Here is a 19,861-nt window from a genome sequence, read left to right as displayed (position 1 = left end):
AACATGGGCAATACATTGACACAAATTTGTGAGAATATCTTAAATGGGGTTGCACAAGTGGTGACCGTTTATAGATGTAAATGCTTCTCATTAGTAATGTAATGAAGACAATTACCATATGGCTCTTCTAGCACCCTAAGAGTATTACATTTAACCAAGAATTTTTACAATTCATCTTCTACATCTCACATGAAGCTCTACAATCTACACCTATTAAAAGGAAACCATAGCCACCACATCCAAACAATCATATTCAAACCACAAGTACCTTTAAAACTCAACATTTAAGTTGTTAAAGCCGTCTTTTATACTCTTATCACAATGTTGACATTAATATCCACTCTCGTATCTCATCCATTGAAGTATTACTACAAAAAAATCCAAGACTACAAGTTTAATGGGAATGTGTTAATAGGTTGATGAAAGACTACCCAATGAAGAGGAAGCTATGGAGTGTTGTCTCCTTAGCACAATGTTAACCACAATCTGAGTCACCACAAGATCAATAGTCAAGCATAAGGATCACAAGGACAAACTATACAATGTTATGTGTTTGAAAATTTATCTATACGGAATTAAAATATAATTTGAAAAAGATGTATTAATAGCAGTTAACAAATTGAAGAGATTGAAGACCCAACTAGTAAATGTTGGACTAGACTATCCTAACCTACTAAGGTGTTAACTAATCACTTTATGAAACTAATTTTCTATGTCTATCCAAAATCTTAGTACTAGACTAAAACCTTAGTGCAAAATTACTATAACTAATTTATTATGACTATCCTAACCTACTAAATTACTAACATTTAGCTTATCAACTGACTATCCTAACCTTATATGGTTTCTCCCTAACTATTTGCCTCTAATAACTCTCACCTATTCTTCTAACTTCCCTTGTGTGTGTGTGTGTGTGTATTATATATATATATATATATCCCACCATCAGGAAAATTAATGGTGCAATGTGTATCTCTCACCATCTTTGTTCTCCAAAGCTAAGCCGTTGTTTATTGCCACTGCCACAACATTAGCAAGATCATTTTCCAAAATAGACACCGAAATTTCCACCCCAAATTAGAGCTTCCTACTACTACGAAGTTTTCATGCACTTCATTCTTCTCTTTTAGCGAGCAGTCTCTTTCATAATGTCCACTTTCATTGGTCTCTTTCAATTACCACTCTTTAATAATGTCTCAATCATGCCCATGTCCACTTTTATAACAATAATTGGATCCTACATTCGGTCTAGAAGAGCCTCTTCCTCTTCCACAAGCATGCCCACCTTTAGCATTACCATCTCCTCCATAGGAAAGCTAGGAGTATCTAGTATGATTTTTGTTGTTATTGACATTTTAATTATTGTTGCTTCTTCTACCTCTACCTCTAGTTGCATTATATCTTCATCTCTCGTTTCTAGTGAAGAGAGCTACATCATGAGAACTAGCCCTTCTTTCTTTTCTATTCTTAATGGCATCTCTTCTTTGATCATCATAAGGAGAATTTGTTGAAGCTTATCCGAAGATGTTTTTTATTTTTTAATGATCTCATTATATGCCTCGATTGGCATTGATGGCTCTTCTAAGTAGGTGCTAGTCCTACCCTCTCTACCCACATCTTACAATTTGGATGGGACAAACTACCTTTTATGGTCATGTTGCGTGGAGTGTCTACTCAACGAGTGTGACCTTTGGGATTTGGTTATTGTCCTTGTACCCTAACCTACCATGGATCCTCATGATTGTGCGAATGCGGATTTGACAACTTTATGGGATCAGTTGAATACTAGAGCCTACTCTTTTCTCCTTTTTGAGAGGTGGCTTGTCCTATTTGTGGAGATAAGGTTGCACAAGCATAGCCATGTACAGCGCTTTGCAAGAATTTGTCTCATTATGACATGCATCCTGCTCAAGCACCAATGGGACTAGCTCCTCCCAAGTGAGAGTCTCCTGGCTATGAGAAGTGAGAAGACTGGTGTAGAACGTATCATATGTCAGTGATGGAAGATGTAATAGCAGTGTCACAGCTAGGTCCTCTGAAGAAATGTCCATATCAAGAGATGCAAACTTATCCTAAAGCTCCTCCATCTTGTGGATGTGATCCCTCATCGTAGGGAAATTTACATATAGAAAGCTATCTAGCTTCAACTCGAGATTGAATGGTAAAAAGGTTCCCTTTGTGGATCTAATCTTTGGATTAGATATACTAATTAAGCTAATAACAACTCGAGGCATAGTACATGGAGTTGTTATTTAAGCCCTTGCCACTCAAGCATACTTCACTCCTTAGAGCCCTTGAGATCTAATACCATGTAACAATGACATGGCATAGCATACAAAATTTGAGCAAGGAATAAAGAGTATACAAAAAAAAGAAAAGAATAACAGTTTTTTAATTTCAAATAGATTGATAGAAAGATGGCTCTATCCACTCATGTGCATCCACTCTGAAGCTTAGATGGTGATTTAGATAGATAATAGGTGAAGAGCTTAGATCTGGTTTTTAGCGTGATTAGGACCTACAACAGCTACTCCTCTTCATTTGGCATCATGGTTGTGCTCCAAACTTTGCATCTAATGCTTAGCATTAAGCATTGAAGTGTAGTATTACACCTGGGACTGCTATATATTCAGCTTCAGGTAAGAAATACATAGTATTCACATATGTAATAAATGGGCTAGCACCTACTCTCTTGACATTGATGCTCATATGATAGCTATTTGGATGTATCTTGATGTTGGATGCTTTGGGAACCATGTGGCATTGTCTTGAGAGGCCATTTTGAGCTAAACTTGGCAAGGATTTGGCTCATTTTGCAGACATATTTGTGACTAGAAACAAGGCAACAACTGTTTCTTGAGTGAATAATGCTTATGATTCACTTATGTGATGACTATCTGATGCCCATTTGGTGCTACATGACTTGGAGATGTTATATTCATGATTAGAGATTATTTTGGGGTGATTAGAGTCATCATTTTGCTTAGTTTTGACAGAGATTTGGCTGCTAGAATAACGTGGCTGAATGACATTTTGACTACGTATGCATTATGTCTTCCTTTTAGACTTAGTCTTGGGCATTCTAAACCATGTATTCATGCTTATGGTTGATGTTACATGCTTGGATTCGATTTTGGAATGCTTTTGAGTAGTGATTAAAGCTCATTTTTGGATCAGCTTTAGCTATAGGTCTACTGATGTACATTCAGGATAGTTTTCTGCATATTCAGATAGCATACCTCAATGCCAGGAAATTTGATATGTTTCTATGCAAGAACATTATGGTGATGTTTTGTGCAGCTTTGCATGATCTTTGAAGCTCAATCTTAATTAGTTTGAGAGGTTATTTCAATTCTGAATTTTCAAAACATATTTTTCTTGAATGTCAGGACTGCACTCTTGAATTGTAGGGAAACCACCTGTATTGTCAAGAATTTTAGGATTGTACTTTGTTTTTGTCGAGAAATCGGCATGTTTACTGTCACTGAATGCTTTTGAGGCATTTTGGGCAATTGCTTGGCATTAGCTGTCATTTACTGTCATGCAATTATTTGGATGTGAATTGTGGCTAGCAACAATGACAATTATCTTATGCATATCAAGAAGCTTGAAGGAGCATACAACTTTGCAGTTTGGCAAAAGCGGTGCTATAATATCTTGTTGCAGAAGAAGAAGGCAAAGCCGTTAAAGTAAATGGAAGAAAACCAACTAATGTAGAGTAGGACGACTGGGATGAGCTGAATGAGCTTGCATGCTTGACCATTGAGCTATCGATTTCTAATGCCTTGCTATTTAACATTGAAGGGTTGGATTCTGCTTATGACCTTTGGAAGCAACTAGAAGAATTGTATGCCCAGAAGAGTGCTGCAAGCAAAGTCTGCTGGTTGAAGAAACTCATGGATTCGCATATGAAAGAGGGTATTGCAATGTCTACTCATCTTAGTGAGTTTAACTCCATTTTCAGCCCGCTTGCTGCTTTGTAGTTCGATATTGATGATGAGTTCAAAGCTACGTTCTTGCTTTGCACTTTCCTAGAGAGCTGGGATACCTTCAGGACTGCTATGAGCAATTCTAATGCTACGCTTTTGTATGCTAATGTAGAGAGTGCTTTATTTATGGAAGAAATGAATTGGTAGAAAAATGCATATAATAAGTCTTCGAGTGCTTTGCATATTAGAGGTAGATCAAAGCAGAAAGGCAAATTTGATAGCAAGGGACATAGTAAATCACATAATAAGGATGTTGAATGCCATCACTGTGGCAAAAAGGGTCACTTCAAATGTGACTGTTATAAATGGAAGAAAGAGAAAGGGAAGGGCAAGAAGATGGATGACATCAAGGAAGAGAAGAAAGAGAGTTAGCCTGCTAAAAAGAGCAGTGCAAATATCGAAGAGGTGAATGTAGTTAGCCATGAGAGTGATAGTGGGAATGATGTATTCTTTGTCTCTTCATGTTTCAGTGCACATGCTTTGATAGCCAATACAAATGATGACATGCACACTTGGATTTTGGATTAAGGTGCCTCTTTTCATGTCACCCCTAACCGTGAGGGGCTTACAAACTATACAAGAGGTTGACATGATGCTGTCCATCCTAGGGACAATTATGCATGTGACATTGCAGGCATTGGCAGTGTGCAACTGCAGTTTCTGTCTTCACTCTTCAGAATGTCTTGGCGACTACCTTTTGCAATCAAAAGCAACCTTCCACGAGCAAGTGACGACATTCACATCAGCATTTTGGTACAGTGTACGTGTGCGCGGGTAATAAATATAAGTAAATGTAGGTAGCTAGGCATGGGCAGCCCTTTAACTGCCAACATGGTTAATAAGGATCCTATGGCATATGGGAGTATAGGATGAAGATCCAATAGTGTTAAGATGTGACAACTAGATTTGCATTACCATTGCCAAAAATTCAATCTTCTATACATGCACCAAACATATAGAGATCCAATATCACTATGTGCATTGAGGATGGGATAGTAGAATTGATCTACTATCTAACACAGGAGAATAGACTAGATATATTCACTAAAGCTTCTACAAATTTTTTTCCTCGAGTTCATCTTCAAAGCCTTAATGTGACTGAGAATGTTGTTTGGTTACAATTGGACATTAAGGAGGAGTGCCGAATATGCTTAATATCTAACACTCCTCATAAGGTGGACATTTAGGAGGAGTATTAGATATGCTTAATATCCCACTCTCATAAGGTGCTATTAATGATCCATGGTACATAAAGTTGTAAGGCCCCCATTGTGAGGAGAAACTAGATATGCTCAATATCCCACCCTCATAAGGTGCCATAAGGTAAAGCTCTAAGTTATGCTACATTATTTCTATACTTAGTTCTCTCTATCCTATGTATTGGTTTTTGCTTGACATGAGCATTATAAAGTTGCATATATATAATAGTATATTATAGTAAATTGTGCTTTGAAGATTTCATTGCTAGTGTTATATCAAATGTGATCTCATGAATCCCTTTGGTAGGATAGTATATATTGATGTATAGAATAACTTTGTAGAAGGTGCCATTATTATCTAATAGTTGCCTCCATTGGATGTAGATACTTGTAGTCCAGATTTCTTGTGATATTTGCTAGCTATACATTAATTGATTGGGATTATTAGCATTGTCATATATCAATCAAGCTTGTATGTTTAGCATATTGATTGCGATTTGAATGAGTAATTGGTTGTCATCTCAACATGTTCCATTCTCTTTTCATATGGGTATTAGAGCACACTTGCTATCTTACTAAAGCCTTGTATAAGTGGTTCTAGTTATACGTAGTAAGCCTAGTGAGCTGTGTGTATTTTCTACTTGATGGGTCTTCTATCTATCTTGAGGGTAAGAAGAGATGCCTTCCTTGACTAAGGCCATCCTTGAATCTTCCACAAATCTCAATGAGAGGAACTATGCAACTTGGAGGCACCATATAAAGACAATTATCTTTCTTCATGATTACTAGATTATGGTGAAAGACAAAGACAAAAGACTTAAAGTTATGTAAAAATTACACAATAAAATATACAAAATTTGAATAAGGAATAGAAAGTAAACAACAAATAAAAGAAGAACATAACTTTTTTAATTCCAAACAGACTGGTACGGAGATGCCTGTGTCCACCCATGCACTTCTAATGTGAAGCTTAGATGGTAATCTAGATAAATGATAGGAGAAGAGCTTAAGGCTAGTTGGAAGAAAACTGACAGGGTGAGAGATAGATGGATGATGTCTTTAGAGGGGTCTCTCTTTAAGGGAATATTCCCTTTACTATTGAGCCAAGACCTAAACCTCGATCCAGGGGGCTAGTCTCCCTTGAGACCCCACCATCCAAGGATGGCTTTGTAGCCCTAGACCCCACAATGGGGGTTACATGATAACTATCACATTTTGTAACTCAACATAGTGCACATGGAGTTGCTATTGACTTAACTGCTCTATTCAACTCAAAGGCTAGATCCACAAACCTCACCTTTTTGCCATCTAGTCATATAGACCTCATCCTATATACAAGTCAAGACCCAACCAATGTTCAAGATCACACATGATTTCAAAAGAACCAATTAAGGCCCATATGAGGCATAGATGCAAAACTAGCAAAATATGTTTGAAGATAATAAGTCAAAGCTTGATGCATCAACCAAATCCACTATTAGACTATACTTGGCAGAATCTGTGTATTTCATGGGTGTCAATGAGACTACTATATGTGACTTATCGAAGAAGCTATGTGACACTTACAAGAAAGAATCTACATCTAATAAGTTGTATCTCACCTTAGTAAATTCACCATCATATTCAATTAGATTGAGGCTCAAAAGTTGAAGTTCGAAGATGAGGCTAAGGCAATCTTTTTGTTGTGCTTATTATCTACCTCATGGAATGCCTTTAAAGCAACCATCACTAATTCAAATCTTGATGGTAGGTTGGAGTTTAATGATGTTGCGGGGTAGTTTGTTCACCGAAGAGATATATAAGAAATCCATGGGCCAAGGGAAAAATTATCAAGTACTAGTAACTTAGGAAGAAGCAAAAAATAGTATAAAGGCAAGAACCACGACCGTAGGCGGTCATATAGCAAATTCAGGTCTAAGGAAGGCATCGAAAATTTCCACTATCATAAAACAAGTCATATTAAGAAGAACTATCACAAACAAAAGTGAAAGCAAAAGAATAAGAAGAAGGATAAAGATGCTAACATGAAAGAAGGTAAAGGAAAGGTAAAGATTGAAGAAATCAATGTAGTGATTGTGTATAATGATTATGGTGGAGTGCTATTTACTTCTACTCTTCGTACACATATGCTAGTTGCAATAAATAGACAATTGGCTTAAGATTGGATTCTTAATTCTAGGACAACTTTTCATGTGTCTCCTCATAAGGAGTGATTTTATTTATATCACAATAGCATGCATGGATCAATTCATCTTGGTAATGACTATGTCTATGATATAGTTGCCATAGGTGATATGTAGTTTACTTTTTAAAATGGATTTATTTTTTCTCTTCAAAATGTACACCATGTATCCAAGCTTACTAAGAGCTCGATATCCACTCGTTCGTTGGATGACGGAGGTTGCTCTACTACTTTAACAAGTCAATCTCATGGAAAATCCACAAGGGATCATTTGTTGTTGCAAAAGGAGCCAAATGCGGTACTTTGTATCCCTTCATGTATCTTTTATAAAAATTTATGTTTTTGGCTGTGAAGCTTGTGTGTATGTATAAAAGGATAAATGCATATTTTTGGGCTATGGTGGTCTCTTAAGAAAGTGGACGCAAGGAATGTTACTTTCCAAGATGTAGTGTTACCTATTATTTTTCCACGCAAGGAAAGTGCTAATGCATCAAGTGTGTAAAAAGAGGGCACAAGTAATGCTTCAGCCAGTGAGTAGAAGTAGGGAGATTTATTGAGTAGCAGTTTAAGAGCCCTATGATACCTCATGAAGAAAGAGTGGAGATTGAAATTCCCACTCCAAGTTAGCTTGATGCTACGCAAATCTACTCAGCCTCTCATGCCCCATAAAGATTTTAGCATGGGGTTGAGTATGTGATATTGACAAATTGTTGGGGAGCCATCTTATTATAAAGAGACCATGACTCGTAATGATAAGCTTAAATGGGAGCTAGCTATGCAATTTGAAATGAATTTCATTATAATAATCAAACTTGGGAGTTGGTTTCTTTGCCAAAGGGAAAAAATGCTTGCCATCCAAGTGAACCTTTAAGGTAGAGATTATAGGTGATACTAAACAAAAGTACAAGGCAAGCTTTATAGCCAAAAGTTATAAGCAAGAAAAAGGTGTGGACTTTGAGGAGATATTTTCACCTATGGAGAAATCGACTACTCTTCGCATTGTGCTTGCCTTGGTGGCTAAGGATGAAAAGACCCTTATCCAATTGAATGTCAAGAAAACATTTTTACATGGTGACCTTCATGATGAGATTTACATGCAACAACAACAAGAGACACTGAGAAGTAGTGGAATGCATCTTGAGGAGCTTGAGTGGTACAAGCAATATGTGTATATGCTTTGGAAGTAATAGTAGTAGTGTACTTGGATACACACGTAGACTGTAGGAAATGTTGACAACAGAAAATCAACCATAGGATACGTTTTTACCTTGTATGATGGTGCAATCTCATGGATGTCTAACTTTTAGAAATGTGTGGAATATCTACCATTGAAGTTGAGTATATCGAAGCCACAAAGATATGCAAAGAAGCCATATGGCTTGCTTGTCTAATGGGAGACTTGGGCCTTGTTAAAGACACGCATTGTTACACAGTGAGTCAAAGTGCCATCGTGTTGGCAAAAAATCCCATGTTTCATGTGAAAATCGAGCACACAAAAGTGAGAGATCATTTCATTCATTGGGTGCTTATAGATAAGCAAGTTGAGCTTATCAAAGTTCATACAAATTATAACCCTGCAAACTTTCTTACCAATATTTTGCTCCCCAAAAAGTTTGCACATTGTAAACAGTTAATGGGGATTGGGTGAGGATAACTCACATGCATTATACCTCACATATTCTCTCATTCTTTTGTCCCCCCTCAAAAGGCACATCACAATATAAATGCAATGCATATATATGTCTGCATATGTAAATGTACATGCATTCTTTGTGTATATAAATGAGACATTGAACATATCTTAAAAATCTCAAAGTAGCAAGTGAAGAATTGGTTCACCCTCGAAAAGGTCATTTTTAAAGTACAAGCAACAACAATGTTCAATTGGAAGTATCCTAATATCATTGCAAAGCAATTTTTATATATGAACTTGAAAAATGCATCAAATTTATAAGTGAACATTGAGATCATATGCTACATACAATGTTCACATGCCTTTTACTACTGTGCATGTCTTATTAGCTTTGAATTATTATGTTCAATTGTGCTTCAATGGCAAAATTTGGTGAGTGCTTCTGCATAGAAAATAGCAAGTCATCTCAATTTGGTGGTACTTAAAGAGATACTCTATGCTTGAAAGTTTGCACACAAGTTCCAAAAACAAGATAGAATGTCACTAAGAAGAAAAGCACCAAGGGAGCTATTTCATTAGATTCAAAGCCAATGAAGCACATTGAAACTTTCACATATAGTTTCAACTGCTTCAAAACACTAGCCCTTATTTAGACACTTTGCCTTTGGAAACTAGTGGCTACTTTGGCTTTTTTTTTTTTTTTGGCCGAGGGATTGGGAAGGGCGGGAGGGGGGGGGGGGGGGGGGGCGGGGCGGGGGTGGGGGGGCGGGGGTAGCTTTAATCCAAGCACTTCAATTTTTGACTTTTTGAATTCGAGCTTTTGATATTAAACTTTTCCTCATTTGCAAGTCTCTTAAACTGCACCCATGAATGGAGTAGAGACTCAAGTTATTGTTGCACATATGTGCACATCTGCAGGCTCTCTAGGGTGGAAGCGTGTTTTTCTTCTTGTTTGGGCGGGGTTTCGACTTTTTGAAACCAAGCTTCTGATATTAAACTTTGCCTCATTTGCAATAGTTTCTTAAACTGCGCCCATGAATGGAGTAGAAACTCAAAGTGATTGTTGCGAATATGTGCATGTGTGCAGGCTCTCTTATTTCCAGTTTGATGTTGAAAAGATTGTTTCCAACCCTTCCAAGTGTGATTTAAAAAAGGACCCCACATATTTAGATTTGATTTCCTGAACCTCTGAAAAAACATTATCCATCCATTTTTGTAAGTAATTGTCATCTGAGTAATACAATTTGTTGGCAACATACCGTGGTACTATCCTCACAAAATTGGCAGATCAAGAGGACACAGAAAATAAAAACTCATTTACAGCCATGCATGTCGGCTTAGATGGCATCTAAGATGATTTTGTACCTTGTATGATAGACCCAGTGTAGTTTAAAAAACCATCAGATAGACAGGTCGATCGCTGACTCATATTGACCTCTTGCTGGAAATATAAATGTTACAGTTGGGTGGACTGAGACTCCTTCGGCTCGGTTTCAGAGCCATTCTTTGGGTTTTGCAACTGTCTTCTTACAAGAGCAGCATAAATGCCATTCCTAGCAAGCAATTCATAATGGGTACCTCTTTCAGCAATTCGGCCAGAGTCCACGACTGCCACAATATCGGCACTCTGCACAGTTGAAAGTCTATGTGCAATAACAAGCACAGTCCTTCCCTTCATTAGACGGTCCATCGCATCCTGTGGAAAAAGGAAGCTGTGTTTTCATGCTCTTTTAGACAAAAGAGAACAAACTCTAATGTTGATAGTTTCTTGCCTGCACCAAATATTCACTCTCTGCATCTAGTGCACTTGTAGCTTCATCAAGGAGAAGGATACGAGGGTCCATGAGAAGAGCTCTAGCAATAGCAATTCGCTGTTTTTGACCTCCTGAAAGTCTGATTCCCCGTTCACCAACGTGTGTGTTGTACCCTTCTCCAAACTTGGAAATAAAGTCGTGTGCATTCGCCATAACCTTCAGAATTCACAACCAGGATTAATTAGTCCTTTCATAGTCACAGAAATGAACACTGCAAAGGTGACGCTGGGTTTCTTGATGAACTTACAGCTGCTCTCTCTAAATCACTGAATGGTACAGCTCCTTTGGTTCCATAAGAAATGTTCTCAGCTATTGAGCAGTTAAATAGTACAGGTTCTTGACTTACGATGCTCACCTGCACGAAGTATCCTGTTTTTTAGAGGCTAATATAATAAATCAATGCAATGTTCCAACTAAAATTCGGGGATTAAGAAAGATCAGTTTGCAAATAGTCTGTGCAAAAGGAATTTCACTCCACTACCTTCTCATGGAGGTGCTGATGAGACACTTCCAGCAATGGTACCCCATTCAAAAGGATTTGCCCTCTTTTTGGATCATAAAACCTTTGTAGCAAATTTGCAATTGTTGACTGCATTCAATATCCAGAGGTTAATAATCACATACCAAACTCTTAAGATCTGTACAGGATGGCCTAACACCGCACACATGCCACCCCCCCCCCCCCCCCCCCCCCCCCCGTCCTTTGTGCAGTACACAGCATGAGAGAGAGAAAGAGACCTTGCCACCACCACTAGGGCCAACAAGAGCCACCTTTGCACCAGGATCTAATTTCAAGGAGACACCCTGCAACACGGAAAACCAGGAAAGATAGAATGTATGAAAATGTGGAAACAACTCTGCTTGTTATTGAGACTCTTGGCAACTAATGAGTATTGAGCACACATATAACCATTAAGGCTACCAATACAGAGAAAACTCTCAAGACTGTTATGGGCACAAATCACAACTGTACAAAAGTTAATCAGGTATCAGAAATACCTTCAAAATAAAGATAGATTGTCTATAATGGGCAGCTTATGGAAAAGGATTGCACCAAACAGAAAGAGGACATGGTGCTCTAAGTCAGCACGCATGATTTAAATCTATTTTCACAACTTAGAATTGCAACTAAAGCCAAGACCGTCTCCTTGGTAGCTGAACATCCTGCTAGGGAAATCATGTGAGCTGCCAATTTAGCACTGAAAGTACTTATCCAGTAAGACAGCACCAAAGAAAAACATGCTGCTTTCGAGGGGGATCAGACTTCCAAATAGTAGTAAGGTTGACTGTTTGACTCCCTATAATCATCAAAACACATGTATGCACACAACTAAACAAGCATAACACAGGACATGTAGATATGTGGAGTTCCTGCTCATATGTTAACAACTCCCCATAACCTGCTGTTGTTATATTTGCTATTACTGCAACCTGCTCATCCCTTCTTGTGACCAGGTACTGCTGCTGTTGTCCCACGACCCCTTCCTGCCCAGGCACATGTTCAACTGCCTGCACCTGCTCTGTTTTCATTCCCTCCTCCCCCTTCTTGCCAGTCCTCAGCCTGTTGGTGCTGCGGCCTGCCCATGCAGCTTCTCCTGTTACTTGCCCTTCTTTCACCCTTCACACTCGGTAGCAGCCAAGGGTTTCACATGTCCGTTGTTGGCCACTGTTCTTTAATTAGCCTGCAACTTTTCATTTATAGCCTGAAGGCTGATCAACTTATGAAAGGACATTTGTCTCAAAAGAAGAGAACAAAAACTGAAATATCATGATGCCACCTCTTTCCAATTGAAGCAAGCTTGGGAGATGCCCCATTCGAGCCACCTAGAATCAAGGAGGTGCCTAGAAAAATCATTACCCAAATGCTAAGAGGTCCAATTCCATATTTGTGGCTGCACTGGATGAGTTGGCAGAGACGTCCAAAGAGGGGTCACCTTATTTGGTCCCAATCACTACAACAGGCATCTAAGGTCTTTGTTAGGATCGATTTTTTGCTCCTTTCAGTTTGACCATTGGCTTGGGGGTAGTATGGTATTGACTATAATGAACAACCTAGAACTCTACTACTAAGTAACAAATTGTTGGTTTCATTGGCTGCTAAAGAGTTCAAGATCAAGAACAAATCTAGATAATATTGCATAATGACTAGGTTGTGCATTTGTTTTTCTTATTGTTCCTTCTAACCCATTTGGCATAGTCCATAGTTGATATGATCTGAAGTGATTAGCCGGTTGGTATTCTTGACACAAAAGACATGCTCTGTACCTTGGCTTAACAATGGTAACAAGGAAATCCATCTTACACAATGATGTGCACAATAAGGCCTTGAGTCCTATAAATAATAATCAGCTGCCCTAACCCTAAACCATCTCTAGTGCATTTGCACTACGTCACTTTAATGACCACTGCTAGCACCCAACTGGATGTCCAAGGATGTAACAGTGCATTCCCACATTAAATACTTGATGGTGGTCATTTCCAAGTCCATGATGGAAAATCTAGCACAATACATTCATGTGGTCTACATGAGGAACCAACAGGACATGTCATGGAGAAATGTATGTGTCATAACAAGCTATCCATGGAGTTTTCATGGCTTCACATCGTGCAACAATAGCTACTTTTAACTCCATCGGCTACAAAGAGAAATCATGGCATTGAAGGAGTTCTACTTTACATTGCAATCATGAAGGCGCATCTAGATTTTATCACAATGAAGTGTCCATGGTGCATTCTTCGTGTTCTTGTGCCTTGAATGCTCATAGGTCCTCTAGGAGGATGTTAAAAGTCCCTTTTCTTCATAAGCTATGATATCTTGAAAAACCATTTTTTTTCCATCTTTTTCCTCTTTTCTGTTCTTTGCTATCCCCATTAACTCACTCTCTCAAGTGGCAAACATGTTGTTGACCACTTAAATTTCCTCTCATAGACACGCGAGCGGCGATCAAGGATAAAGCCCTCACACAACCCAAGACACAAGAGGAAAAGGAGCGTTGTTATAGGTTTGTGGCTAGGTGCTATCGTGCAACAATAGCTACTTTAACTCCATCGGCTACAAAGAGAAATCACAAAGAGAAATCTTGGCATTGAAGGAGTTCTACTTTACATTGCAATCATGAAGGCGCATCTAGATTTTATCACAATGACGTGTCCATGGTGCATTCTTCGTGTTCTTGTGGCTTGAATGCTCACAGGTCCTCTAGGAGGATGTTAAAAGTTGTCAATTCACATGTTCACGTTGTATCGCGAGTGGTGATCGAGGATAAAGCCCTCACACAACCCAAGACACGAGGAAAAGGAGCGCTGGTATAGGTTTGTGGCTAGGTGCTAATCTTTGATAACAAAAAATTTGGCCACTACAAGCTTGCAAGAGACTCAAAGCCTTTTAAAGACTTGATTATTGACTCTAACAATATCATATACGCCTCCCAAGAACTTAAGCAAACACCATTGTTCTCCAATCATAAAATTTGGTAGATTTTATATTTTGATTTACTACACAATGACCATCACGAAATTCTGATTCAAGTATCTTACATGAATGTGACCGATGCCATATTTGCTTAATTTCCTTCTTATCTCTTATATAGTGACAATTATCATCACACTCTTCAAAAAATTATCTCCACACTCCACACCAATTCTAAGTGTATGCAAGTAACTTGTCCTTAGTAATATCCAAACAAGGCCTTATAGAAGAGAGACCTGCAATAATATACCCCTTTTGAGATCTTGATGTTTGTGGCTCACGATATTAGCAATGAACCATTCTCCCCAAAGAAACAAGTACCAACATCAGCAAAACAAAAAACACCTCCAAGCAAAACATACTTCCATGAGCCAACGATCTTGACCATGGCTGGCCAAGTATCATGGAAACTCCTCAATCATGCATCCTGGACTACAACATTTGGAATACGAGTACCATCACGTTGCAAAATCCCGTCCAAGCTTAATAACTAGGTATAAAAAAATTGATTGCTCGTTGCGTCCATTCAGTTCGTTCAATCTAAACACGGCCAGCTTCTCACGATCAACCACTCGATGCCTGGAGACTGCAACAAATCAATTCACCGTCCACCCTTTTGTAGCTCCATGCACCGCCTCTCCATTAAGACACACTGCGACTCAAACGTTGCAGAATATGGCAAGATATGGCTTCCAGTTTCGATAAATTTTCAGCTAGTTGATATTCTTCGTGCTAAACACGATTAACCTTGATGACTAATGAAAGGTCTCGAAAATCTTGATTCCAAAACCAGAGTTGTTGACAGTTTCTCGGAAAGAAAAACTCCTAGCTACTGTAGAGAAGCCAGCGATTGTCTTCAAAATCGTTGAAATAGCCTCGACGAAGAAAAGCCACACTTCGAGTTGCAAGCTCACCTTCGGAAATATTGGAATTACAGAGACTGTGAGTCTCTCTTCAATCTCTCTTCCGTCTATGTAGCATGTCCACTCCTCAAAATTACGAACTGCAGCCTGTCCTCTTTTCAGTCGACCACCTTCTGATTAATATTTTTTCCTCTCCTAGTCAACACGTCATCCCCTCATGATAAAGCTCTAAAGTTCTCCAGAACTGAGCTCCCAAGCACTCCAATAATAACCACATCTTCAAATCTCCATCTCCCGCCCCCCACTCCTATTATATCCTCTTTTCAATCAAAAAACAACCTGCATTTTTCAACCTTCTTTGTTTCAAGCTTTTTAAATAAGCTTTTTTTCTTTTTTTTACAACGCGCTTTGTGTCCTTCAAACAACTTTTGTGCAAAAAAGAATACGACCCTTATTACACACATTTTTACCACTCTCTTAAGTGTTAATAAGCCTTGCACATTTTGTTCCACACTAGAGAGTTCTTCTTCGTGTCTGATAAGCTTTGTGACCTTCGAGTTTATCTTTGTCCAAATCAATCCAACATTCAGTATTTTTGAATAATGCCTACCATATTCTGACAAAATCCCAAGCTTGCTAAAACTTTCATGCTACCATAAAACCTTGAACTGTTCATCTAAGGGAGATTTCCAACATGTTTAAGCCGAATCGTTTTTACGAAAATGCGTGATAGCGTGTTCAAGGCCTAATTTATGGTTGACTTCATCAATCATGAATCAAGCTACTTCTCATCATAGAAGTGGGAAACGCCCCGAAATGCCTCTTGGGAGGATGTTATCATTTTTCGTATTTAATGTTTTGTATCAAACGTTTTTAATGTTTATCATTTTTAAAGTTCCATTTCCCCCATGCCCCCACCCAAACAAAAAGTGACAACAAAACAAAATAAGTGTGTGTGTGTGTGTGTGTGTGTTCTCTAATAAATAGACTATCGTTTAGCCTTAGAATTGCATTGAAGCTATCTTTCTTTCTTTCTTTCTTTCTCTCTCCCCTTCAAAACTTGGAAATTAGAAAGCTTTAATTTTGAGTATGAAACTTGTATTCTAACACCTAAACTCTTTGCTTTTATAAAAGAAGGGGTACGGGACTATCCATACACATGTACTGCCACATTCTTAGTGTGGAGAGAGGGAGCTTGTTGGATATTTGAGTTGGTGCTCTATCATTGAACTCCTAATTCTCATAGTGAACTCTTGCTCTTGGGTAATTTTTGTGCTTTGCATATTAAATTTATGTGTGCATTCTCTCTTTCATTCTCCTGTTGTCTCTTGTGCTTCTAACAAGCAGGTAGAGAGCAGCACGAGAAAGGAAGGGGAAAGTATGAGTCCCTTTGCCCTCCCCCATCCCCCGAAAAAATACCCAAAAAAGACACTTAAAAGAACAAAATTATTAAATCACCTCTCATCCCGCTGTTAAATCAGGTTAATTGAGTTCTGGTTTAACTTTAGCATTTACTGATGTCTTAAAAATATACTGAGATTTATACCTGAAGCACCCAATCATTAGGCCGTGAAGGATAAGAAAACCAAACATTGTCTAGCTCCATTTCCCCCTTGCCTGCATCACTGCCACAATATAAAGGCTTTTGAATTCAGTGCAAACCAGGTTTAATCACCAAAAACTCAAACATCACCTGTTAAAAAGATAAATATATTACAAATTAGTGATGAAAACAATATATTTATTTTAGTCGGCTATGTATTACTGCCAACAATGCATTTCTGCCCATTTACCTTTAACACTAGTTCTATGCATAAACATTTGAGAGTTTCCGGTCCGATAAGAGCGTGGTAGATACCTCCAAATCAGAGATCTGAAGTGTTCGTTTTCTTTCAATGCACAATAGAATCTACCAATACACTTATGTAAAATTTCCGAGGTGAAAACAAAAAATAAGCCCTGCATAGGACTACAGTGATACACCCAAGAAATCAGAGTCTAATACCAAGTGAACAACCCTTCCAGCTATAATGCCAAATCATATGTGAATCCCAGGTACAAATAAAGGCATCCCTTCTCTGCCTCATGTGCTCAAAATCACCCTACAGTCCCTCCCATCTCTCGTTGAGTGTATGAATAACCTCTGTTGGCAGTTCATTTAAAAAGCTCTGAAGGATGCTGAAGTGTCCTGTTTCAGTACAAGACTAATTTTAAGAATAGCCCTTCAAGCTTCGACATTGATTACATACTGAAGAGCTACAAGGTAAAGGCTTGTTTGTACAAGTCTGCTGCGAGGTAAAATGGAGGACAGAAAATGTCATATATGCCAAAATGTGAGCTCGCATCTAGCCAGTTGCTATCGCTGGAGAACAGAGTCCTGCAATTCATATTATATGCAAGGGTGGGTAACAGGAGAAAACATTGTGGAAGAGAAGGCGACCTGTTATTTAACAGGCCTCTCATCAGATTCCATAAAAGGCATTTTCACCACGGTAAACGTTGTAATAATTACAAGTTCCATTAACTTCCAAGAGTCCCCCCACACAATTTTCTTTGTTTCATCATCCACCCCAAACTTCCTCTCAAAGGGGATAGCAAATGTCATGCGGCTGATCTAAAAGGAAAAAGGATATACTACCATCTTTGTTGGGTGCCAAGTCCACATGACACTTTTGACTGAACTTTTGAGGTTTCTGAACCTGATGTTACACATAGGTCTGTTATGCTACCTCAGAATTAGCAGAAAAGTTTATCTCATATTATTGGCTGATTTTTTCAACACCCATACAGCCCCAGAACTTATTCTAGGTAAAACTTACATAAACTGAAACTCATGAGTTTTTCACATGACAAATGGCTCAAAATATCCTATGAAAGGGATCCAATGTGTGACCACTCTTTCCATCCCATTCTATCCCAACTGCCTTGCTCTCTCATCTTCACCACTGCCATCACTCCACCACCATCAGCACCCACCCAGAGCATCCCTAGGGTGAGGCACTGCTACCCATCCTCAGGCATCATCATTTGCTGCCACCCCAACCGTCTAGAGGTCGTAGTCTTGCATCTTCTGATCCAATGGCTGCATTACACTGCTGCCTGCTGTGACAGCATCTAGAGTCATCACCACGACAGCCTTCTGCCTTCAATGTTTTGCTGCTTGGACCTTTCCTACTACTTTCTTCAACCTCAGTGACATCCACACAGTCAGGGCCAGCTGTGTTAGGCTGTCCTTTTGTCCCTTATAGCTGCCTGGACTGTCCATGTTAGATTTTTGCATTGGAGCTTGGTGGTTGGATCTGTTCTGGAGGACAACAGTCTCCTTCAACTTCCCTCAGCTTGCTCCCACAACAGTGGCTGTTGGACAGCCCTCCACTCCTTGAGCATCTTTTTGTATCACACATAGTGCCCTCAGTTTTGATCATTGAGTTCATTTGAGCATTCATTCTCTCTTTTTTGCATTTGCATTTCTCAGGTTCATTTGTTAGTTGTGTTCATACGCTCTATGTTTTCTCTGCAAACCTGAGTTATCCTCGCATGGTATTAGGGATGATGCTCTTATAAGAATTTAAGAGCTATTGTGAGCAGTGGGTTTTGCATGAGCAACATGAACTAACTTATGATGTCTTAGCCACCTTCTTTTGTGGAAGATTCTTGTTTCCCACATGTCTATTCCCTCACTGGAGACTCATGCTAAACTATCCCCCTGATGTGGAGAAAGACTTCTTCTTCATGCTAGTTAGACCCTTGGCACCAAAGAGCAGATCCACCTTCACCACATGCATGCTTCAAGACACCATTGACAAAATACAAAATGGTCGATACAGGGCCATGATGGATTGGTAGCAACACACCTCTTATGTGAGGGAAGTATTGTCACCACTCATAGCTTGCTTGTTCAACAGAGCCTTTTGTGAATGCTTTCCTACTAGTTGGTCACCTAATACTATAGTACCACTCTTAAAGGCTAGAGAACTTCAGGAACATCATGGTTGGCCACATACTAGCCAAAATCTATGGATTGGTAGTAGAGCATGAGGTAAGCAAACAGACAAAGATGCATGATCATCCTGCATGTCGACATCACAATGAGGACTGCATCTATCTCTGCCAGTGTGGTTCTGTTCTGAAGTGTGCATGTGCATACTTGCCTACTGTATGAATATTTACAGGAAGAAGTATTTGTAAAAGTATACAGTAAGAAACTAACCCTAAAGGGCATTTGTTCCCAGCTTGAGGCATTGTTGAAACTCGATCCAAAAGCTGGAAGACCCGTTGACTGGCTCCAGTTGCTCTCATCGCCGCTGTATATATGTTTGAAAGTGTAGAAACACTTGAACCCACTAAATAAAGCAATCAAACAAGGAATCAGAAGAAAGAAATATTCTCAGCATCCATGATAAGGAAGTATGAAATGCAACATGGTAGAGCTTCAACATTTAGATAAATTTGTTAATATTGTATCTGTCAAAGCTGAATGAGAGGCACACCAGTCAGGCTATACAGTATGAATGATGTGAGCGCTCCTGCAGTAATAACGCCCCTTATTGTTAAATGTGCTCCATATACCACAACAGCAACGATTGACAGTGTTGATGCAGCAGACACAGTTCCAGAAAAGATGCCTACTAGAAGCTGCCAAAGCGAGTAGTGAATACTAGAAAACCAGGTAGATAACCGAGAAAAAAAGAAAGATTTCCCATAGAAGCACT

The 19,861-nt window shown here is 38.9% G+C and overlaps 1 protein-coding gene across 1 annotated transcript in view; it reads right to left on the bottom strand.

Moving 5' to 3' along the window:
• Positions 1 to 10,142: 10,142 nt before the first annotated feature.
• ABCB27 (transporter associated with antigen processing protein 2) overlaps positions 10,143 to 19,861 on the bottom strand; it is a 37,101-nt gene continuing 27,382 nt past the window's right edge. Inside the window, exons 10-17 of the mRNA XM_087664876.1 lie at positions 19,640 to 19,784; positions 19,360 to 19,492; positions 16,696 to 16,774; positions 11,556 to 11,621; positions 11,299 to 11,406; positions 11,065 to 11,172; positions 10,776 to 10,973; positions 10,143 to 10,699 (exon numbers count right to left, since the gene is read on the bottom strand). Of these exons, the coding sequence (XP_087521002.1) occupies positions 10,460 to 10,699; positions 10,776 to 10,973; positions 11,065 to 11,172; positions 11,299 to 11,406; positions 11,556 to 11,621; positions 16,696 to 16,774; positions 19,360 to 19,492; positions 19,640 to 19,784 (1,077 nt within the window). The 3' untranslated portion in view covers positions 10,143 to 10,459. The remainder of the gene's footprint in view (positions 10,700 to 10,775; positions 10,974 to 11,064; positions 11,173 to 11,298; positions 11,407 to 11,555; positions 11,622 to 16,695; positions 16,775 to 19,359; positions 19,493 to 19,639; positions 19,785 to 19,861) is intronic.

This window comes from Lygodium microphyllum, chromosome 23, assembly GCF_053477565.2.
Source record: "Lygodium microphyllum isolate KBCC chromosome 23, Lygodium_microphyllum_v1.1.10, whole genome shotgun sequence".
Classification (NCBI taxonomy): Eukaryota; Viridiplantae; Streptophyta; class Polypodiopsida; order Schizaeales; family Lygodiaceae; genus Lygodium; species Lygodium microphyllum.
Note: the sequence above shows the minus strand (reverse complement) of the source record. Positions and strands in the feature narration are given on the sequence as shown.